Consider the following 8,685-nt stretch of genomic DNA (forward strand, 5'->3'; position numbering starts at 1 on the left):
ACCAAAATTTTTCTGAATGAATTAACCCTTTTTTTTTTTTTTTTTTTTTTTTGTGGTACACGGGCCTCTTACCGTTGTGGCCTCTCCCGTTGCGGAGCACAGGCTCCAGATGCGCAGGCTCAGCGGCCATGGCTCACGGGCCCAGCCGCTCCACGGCATGTGGGATCTTCCTGGACCGGGGCACGAACCCGTGTCCCCTGCATTGGCAGGCGGACTCTCAACTGCTGCGCCACCAGGGAAGCCCAAATGATCACTTTTTGATGGAACTGGATGATTGTTGTTCATACCACTCCAGCTGGTATTTTTGTTCTTGTTTCTTTGTTTAGACAAAGCAAGAATAGATGACAGAATTCCATAGCAAGCTGATATTTGGGGATGTGAAGTCTTGTGTATAAAATACCTATATGCCCACATCTTATCCCTGTTTCGGATTGCACTTTTTTTCTTCTTAAACTTTGAATAAAACCTATGTGTTACGTTTGGAATAATGCTTTGAATAAATCCCAGCAGCCCATCACCAACTAGACCATTGTTCACGACTGTTTCAACAATTCCTACATCAGATGGAATTTTCTGAATAATAAATAGCATTAAATTTTAGAATGACAAATAGCATTAAAGTTATTCCTAATAAACATTAGTGCACCTAAATCCAGGTTTGGTTGCTGTGTTTTAAGAAAATATTTTTCTCTGATTTCATCTCTATTCTGTAATTGTAGTAACTGTAGTTAAAATAAAATTAGTTTCCAAGAATTTTAGGTTCTATCTCCCTTAGAAATTTTCATTAACAGTAACCCCATGGGGATATGTCATTGTTCTTAGTAGTGCAGGGGTCCTCATTTTTTTAAAGGAACCAGGAGTTAGACAACAGGAAAATGATCAATTTCCCACTACCCTCACTTTGTGTTGTCTTTCAATTCCTAGATGCTTTAATCCATTCAAAGTTCCTGATAGATTTGTATCTATTAAAAATCATACTTTAAGCTACTTGGCCACCAGAAATCACAGCCGATCTGCCAGGTGAAACAGAAAAGTTGTTTCTTGATCAAACACTAATTGCAGTCAACCATGGCAGATGTGCTGCAGGTAGAGTGTGAGAAGCAGGGAGACTGAGGTCACAGCAGCCTCGGTAATGGCCCTTTGGGAAATGCAAAAAGAGGTCAAATGTTGGAAAGTAGTTTTGCCTTCATGCTGAAGAGCACATTGTTAACACTAAGAGTGCTTATCTATTCTAGGGGAAAGGAAGAAGCTGGTTTTAGCATTTGTGCTTTTATTGTCAGGATTGTACAGCGTTAGGATGGCATCTAAGCAGCTGACAAAAAAGCTGTCATTTCTGTGTACCACACTTTAATGCAAATCAGAGCAGGGTTAAATTGTTTCTTAAACAAACTGAGTAATGTTCATGTTGTCAGGTCATTGGAGCCAGAATAGGTGCTCAGTGAAAGTCTATAGGGTAATACAGAGGCCAAGTCACCACAAGCATTAGGCTCAGATATACCCTTTTCCCCAATAAAACGTTCATATTTACTTTGAAGCCTGTTAAATTTATTCTGAAGCCGACTCTGCCAAACTGAAGTTGGTCAACCTTTAACCTTTCAGCTTCCCAGCACTTTTCACCACTGCCGCCAGACATTAACTTCCAATTTTTCTTCATTCTCTGCAAAGACATCCCCTCTCTTACTTGCCCACAGTCTCCCTACAGCCCCACCTCCTTCTGAGTTCACCCATTCTGTCCTATCATTATCCATCTCAGCTTCCCAAACCTTTGCCAGCACATAAATTGGCCAATCAAGAGGACACACATGTACTGAATAAGGTAGCTCGTTCCTGGGGGCAGAAAGGTGATTGGACACAGAGATAAAAAACATAAAAAACATAATCCCTCCTGGACTCATTGTAAAGTGGGGAAACAGACACATGGGCGAGAACATATGGCATGATAATCAAGGGAAGAGCAATCCAGATGAGAGAAAAGAGAGCAAAGCCTACCATGAAGCAGTGTGTCCAGTATTTACTCCCAGACACCTTCTCCGATATCCCTCTAGGTATATCTAGCTTGCCCTGCTTATTGCATAAGAAAATTAGGAGGCAAAATACATATTACTCTTGCTATTTCATTCAGTAAATATGTAAATTATGAAATTAATGATATTAGGAGGTTGAATAAATAAGTTTCAAACCAAAAAAGTAATATTTAGAGGAAATTGTGTGTGCGTGTGTGTGTGTGTGACACACACAGCCTTCTGAAGTCTTCAATAACTTTTTGCTTCTTTTGAAGCTATTTAAGTACAAGTTTAGTATTTGGAACCCATGGGTCCAGACATCTTGAGTACACTGAAGGGCATTGGCTTTAATTTCAGAAATTTTCTTTGGTTTATACGCTGTCTTTTTTCCATGCTACCATATTCGCTATTTTAAAAACTGATCAAGAACAAACAACAGCAGCAACTCAAACTTTGGTAAAGAAGAGCATGAACTGATTTTAGGTCCTGAAAAGGACATCACTTAACCAATGGCTGTGCATATTTGTTACATTAATCTCCTCTTCAAACCTGGGAAATGGCTGGTTGAGATATGGTCTGTTTGGCTGTATTAGAAAAGATATTGTTAAACCAACTATTACCTTTGTAGATATATCCTTCTTGGTTGTTTTACTAAAAATAGAATGTCTTAGATTTGTTGGCTCATTTTGTTTTATCAAATAGCTCTAGGTGTAGTTGTAAATATTCCTGTTTGTCCTCATATAACCTGAAAATTTAGAACAGGTATAATTATTGCCATTTTTTCATAAGTGAAAATGGAGGAAACGAGAAGATGATACAGTAGAATATGGGGGAGCTACAAATAGTAGAGGCAGACCATCTACAGAACACTACAACTTCTTTTGCTTTGTGTTCTTAGAAACCTATGAAACCAATATTTTCTAAGATGAGCTAACTCACCAAACCTGGGGAAGCCTCCAGGTGTTACCCTTTCCATGCACACCAACAGTAATAAGAGCACATGGTACCAGCCATGTGACATACAATCCTAGCATTGCTAGCTTCTGATGTTTCCTTAAAATTGTTTTTTTTTTTACAGCCTTAATAAAATTAGGCCGTATTTCTTCTGACCCAGTTTTTGTAACCTGTATGTTTTTGCAGGTGAAAAAAAAAATGGTCTTAGGTCAGTTAATCCACTGCTGACCCACAAGTAAGATGAGATAAAGATAACATTATTAGAAAGATAGAGAAGTGCCTGCATTACCCCTCACTCTCTCCCAACACTCGGGTGACTATATAATTGAAATATCTTCTGTTTTTCTAAGTATTTGGAGTTGTTTTTAATTCTAGGAACTTCTCAACCTTTCCGTTTTCAGTGTAAATCAGAAGGAATTTGATACTAGAAGGCATTTGATACTAGGCTAGAAAATACCCAGCACTAGTAGCCGCAAAGCAAGGAAAACCAAACCATCACAGGCAGTGCTCATGTTTCTCTCCGATATCGGAGAGTTACTGAAATTGAGAGTTGTGTTTCTGAATAAGTCTTGGCATTAAGCACATCTTAAATACTCAACAATTTGTCATGGAAGGAAGATGATAACCTCTAATAAGATTTTTCTGCAGTCAAAATTGTATGATTGCGCTGGGTCCGATAAAATAGGAATGAATGTACCAAACGCATGGATTATAAAAATCACACTGACATATAGCCTAATTTTTAAAAACGATATTATATCAAAAGTTTAACCAAATAGATCTACCAGCTAAGAGAAACATTCAATATTTAATCGACAATAATTTGATTGCTTTCTTAGAGAAGATCAGATAGACTTTGGGATTATAAAAATGGTTCTAATGTCTTTTAAAAAAAAGATTAGGCTAATGCCATGGTAACTCAGTTATTCGTGATACAGGTCTTCCTGTAAGTGAAGGTATTCGATAATCACTCTATTAAAGCTGCTTCACAGTGCTATTCTCACTCCACTTGACACACTATTAACAGTTATAAGAGCACTTCAGAACTCCTTGGAAATCTCTGGAAATGATTACCAAGTTATTAGCATAGACTCTAAACAGACTTTCAAAATACAGTGCATAGATTTGCTAAAATGTTATAAGTCTGCTAAGTGTCGTTGCTTTTCTTTTTTGAGGCATTGAGTAGAATTTTTAAAAAATCAAAGCTGAAGGTTTCAAGATGGGTGCCATAGGTTCTAACTGGACAACAGTGAATTAGTGGGGCTGCCACTGATGAGCCTCAGAGGACAGACTCTCAAGCCCAAGACCAGGGCAGCCAGCCCGCTGCCAGGTGCCCAACTGGCCCTCGCAATGCGTTCACTGAAAGTACCTTCATAGGTCCATTCCTGCTGAGAGAAAATAATTGGAGATAGAGACTGAGTCTATATGATCAAGTAGCAGACTGCATAGCTATTGGATAAATCTATCGAGGCAGGAGGCCGTAGGATTCGACTAGTAATATTGGGCTGAGCAGTGGAGAGCAAAGAACTCATCCGTCATGCATCGTTTGGACAGGTATACACTCAAGCCTTGGTGTCCTCTGACAGTTCCTAATTCCAGAACTCAAGCTAGAAAGGGGAAGTTTTGTTTGATTGTCGATGTCTCACAGTTTCTTTTTCGGTCTATTGTCTAACATATGTTGCTAGAATTCTTTTTTACTCTGACTACCTTCAGGTGGTTAGACGATGCTATTATCGATGAGATCACACCCAAGCTGATCGGGGATCGGCCCAATACGTACACCTACACCAAGGCCTTGGGAGAGATGGTGGTGCAGCAGGAGAGCGGCAAGCTCAATCTTGCCATCATACGGCCCTCCATCGTGGGAGCAACCTGGCAGGAGCCTTTCCCAGTAAGCCCACTCGCCTGGATTCCACACTTTGCTTCCAAATCAGCATCCTTCTAGCCCAATTACTCTTTGATGTCTTTTTTTTTTTCTTTTTAGTATGTATAGCTAAGTACAGCAAATCAAATGTGAGCCTATTATATTAGGACAGAAGTCCACGTTCGGTTCAGGATTTATTCAGCACGGGGCTCCTCTGAGTGTGACACTGACTGTCCTAGAGTTGGGTGGCATCTTAAATTAGCTTTTCATTAACTCTCGTCTCAAAATTGCCATGGGAAATAGTTTTATTTCTTGGCTTCCCCACTATAGTTTAAATATAGCAGAATGTTCTTGATGGCCAAATTGGTAGTATTACAATTGCCAGGGTAAATAGGAATCACGAAGCTCGGAGAAAAGTCCTCAGTTTAGGAATAATAATTTTTATCTCTGTATACTGCTATATCTTTTAGAAAGTACTTTAAATTATACCATCTTTTTTGAAGCAATTCTATAAAGCTTTTGCACCAGATAAATCCAAGCTCCATTACTTACTGACATGCAGGCTTTTGAGCTGTCTCCTCTGTAAAACTGGGCTAATCCCACCCACTGTGGAGGGTTGATCAAATGAGTCGATGTATGAGGTGTGCTTAGTGCAATGCCTGGTCCCTAGTAAAAGGCTCAACTAATATTAATCCCTTCAACTTCTCCTGTCTTCTCTCCCACTTTACACACACATTTTTGACTTTCACAGATAAAGAAAGAGACATAATGAGGTCAACTGACTTGCTTAGGGCTTAGGAGACAAACTCAAAGAGACATTTGTCTCTAACTGTTCCTAAATATAATCTTTCCTCTAACATCTGTAGGCAAGCTAATACAGATAGACAGATAGATAGCTGGATAGACAGATACATACATACATAGAACGAAAGATGCTATGACTCTTAAAATTGTCAAGAAATGGACATTTCCTACAAACTGTGCTTGAAATGTTCCCCTGAGGAGTTAAAATCAGGCCCAGGTGGGGAAAATGAGCTGGTTAGCAGATTATGATATTCAAGAGGTGACCCAGTTTAGTTCATAAGATGTCATAAACAACTTGCAACCATCCACGATTCCTGCTATGAAATAAATGCTGGCAGAATTTTAATTCTTGCACAAACCAAGTGCATAAAATATCCAGTGCTTTCTCATTGGTCTCTGTTTGAAATCTTAGAAATACTGGATTAGACAGTTCTATCGGCTGGGGTCTCAGTGCTCTTGTATGAAGTTTATTAAGATGAGACTGCAGATGTTCCAAAGATATTAGGATTTTCTGACATGTGGAACCAATTAGAAATCTTTTTTTTTCTTTTTTTTTTTAGGGTTGGGTTGATAACGTAAATGGACCTACTGGGCTCATTGTTGCGGTATGTATAATGGTGTGGAAATAATTACTTGAAAAGTAGTGGAGGGATAGTAACAAAATGCTAGTGTTGGCTTAGCTTCACTGACGCAAAACCATAAGCGTTACTTTACTAACCACAATTGATGCAACTTATTTCAATTTAGCTGATTGGAAAATAGAGGCAGAATGGAATTACTTTAATTATCTGTGGATATCATTATCAGGAAAACAGAAATACTGTGATATCATCAATTACTACTTAGGAGTTTTATTTTTGGAGACTTTTGAACATCTAGTACCATGCCTGTATTTCCCCTTAGTTAACACAAGATGGGGGTGTTTCCCCCTTTTCGCTCTATAATGGTAGCTTGAATTAGGGATGCAATAGAACTCATCCCCAAAGATTTTTAAATTTATATGCGTGTGGATAGAAATTATATAAATTCATAAAATATATCAACATCAATTTCCTAATAGATACGAGAAAGAAAACTACCAGTTGGAGCAAATTTTTCAAATATAAAAACTGATGACTATAGGAAACACTTTTCAACAATAATACTCTCACAGACCAGGAGAAACATCAATCATTCCTCTGGGTCAGCAGCACTTTGTGCATGTCTCCCTGCAGTGGAGACTGATCCAGTGAGCTGTGGTGCTTCCCAGTTCACACTGAAGCATTTTAGGGCCAGAACCACAACTCTACTCTTTAGAACAATGAACAGGACTTCAACTCTTTAAATGAGTTTAAATCTTGTTGGGGATCTCATGTTTCAGACTATGACTTTGTTATTCTCAGAACTAGATCCAACATGAACTATAATACAAATATAAGACAGTGAATTATAACTACTTGTCAAACACGATGACAATGAACTTCTTTCTGATTTCTTTCTTTTTCTGTTCCCTACCTGCCTTCAACTCTTGAGGCTTAGTTGGGGTGAACATTTGGTAACTTAGAACGTAACTATTTTAACATGATCCAAGAGTGAGTTTTATTACATTGTTTACAAAGCTGCATATTAATTCAAATTTTCTAAAATTTTCCAGACCGATTTCCTATGTCCAAAGGAAGGGAAATCAGTTACAAGAAAACAGAAATTAGGAACACAAGAAAGTGCTAACCACTGAAAATTGATGTTGGAAACATACAGGTGTAAATAATCACTTTATAAAGTCACTAAATGTAACTTTTAATTTATTAAATGACTTCTTTATTTATTGACACAACATTTATTAACATGAACAATTCCCAATTCTTACATCTGTATAACATCAGTGATCTGTGAGGTAAACAAAGATACCAAACAAAAAGTAAATAATGGTGGGTTTTTCCCCAAGTGATAAAAAAAGTTTTGTCAAGTAGTAGAATTTTATTAATTTTTTAAAAATGTTTCTTAAACATTTAGTGTCTATTATTGTTTGTAAATTAGTAAACACTAGCAGAAAACAACATCATTTAAGAAATGGTAAGCTAAATTAATGGAGAATTTGGGAACCCTAATTCTTATTGTTTATTAATTAACCAAATACATTAAACCTCTCACAAGTTTGAGGAATTTCACTCTGAAAGGAACCTGAGGACCCCTAGCGGTTCTTGGCAATGGTGGCACTTAGAATGAACTCGGTTGGGAGATTGGACAGGCTGAGAGCAGTCAGCCTTGGCGCAGGAACCTAGTAAGCAGTGATCAGTGCTGGCCGTTATCACTAACAGCATTCGTATTACCTGTCTGATGTATACTTTAATCCCAGCTATTACTTAAGACCTGGTTCAATATTTTATGTCCTTGGGACTTCCCTGGTGGTCCAGTGGTTAAGAATCCACCTTTCAATGCAGGGGATGAGGGTTCGAGCCCTGGTCGGGAAACTAAGATACTACATGATGTGGGGCAACTAAGCCCGCACTCTAAAGCCCACGTGCCGCGACTAAGACCTGATGCAGCCAAATAAATAAATTTTAAAAATATATTTTATGTCCTTTTTCCTGTGCAGGCTGGGAAGGGGTTTCTTCGGTCCATAAGAGCTACTCCGATGGCTGTGGCAGATTTAATTCCAGCAGATATAGTCGTCAATCTCACCTTGGCTGTAGGATGGTACACGGCAGTTCACAGGTGTGGATGCATAAGCTGGCTTTTAAAGAATTGATGAGAAGGAGGGTGACTGTGTTAGGCACCTTTTCAAAATACATGCATTTTGGGACTTCCCTGGTGGTGCAGTGGTTAAGAATCCACCTTCCAATTCAGGGGACACGATAAATATATATATATATATATATATGCATTTTATTGTGGAAGACCCCAAATGTGAGAGGGTGTCCATTTCAATCTTTCACAGTTCCAATTATGCCATCGTATATGCATTAAGTTGTTTTATAAATACTGGTTAGTACTTGGTTGATCATAAAGTAATAAATTTTTCAAATCATTTAACCATCTAATTCTTGATAACTGAAATGCTTTTCTTTCTATTCAGGAATC

At 38.2% G+C, this 8,685-nt stretch overlaps 1 protein-coding gene across 1 annotated transcript in view; it reads left to right on the plus strand.

Annotated features, from left to right (window-relative positions):
- FAR2 (fatty acyl-CoA reductase 2) overlaps positions 1 to 8,685 on the plus strand; it is a 132,414-nt gene that overhangs the window by 109,983 nt on the left and 13,746 nt on the right. The window contains exons 5-7 of the mRNA XM_024733524.1: positions 4,671 to 4,848; positions 6,186 to 6,230; positions 8,201 to 8,319. Of these exons, the coding sequence (XP_024589292.1) occupies positions 4,671 to 4,848; positions 6,186 to 6,230; positions 8,201 to 8,319 (342 nt within the window). The remainder of the gene's footprint in view (positions 1 to 4,670; positions 4,849 to 6,185; positions 6,231 to 8,200; positions 8,320 to 8,685) is intronic.

The sequence above is a fragment of the Neophocaena asiaeorientalis genome, unplaced genomic scaffold (assembly GCF_003031525.2).
Source record: "Neophocaena asiaeorientalis asiaeorientalis breed wild unplaced genomic scaffold, Neophocaena_asiaeorientalis_V1.1 scaffold150, whole genome shotgun sequence".
NCBI lineage: Eukaryota > Metazoa > Chordata > Mammalia > Artiodactyla > Phocoenidae > Neophocaena > Neophocaena asiaeorientalis.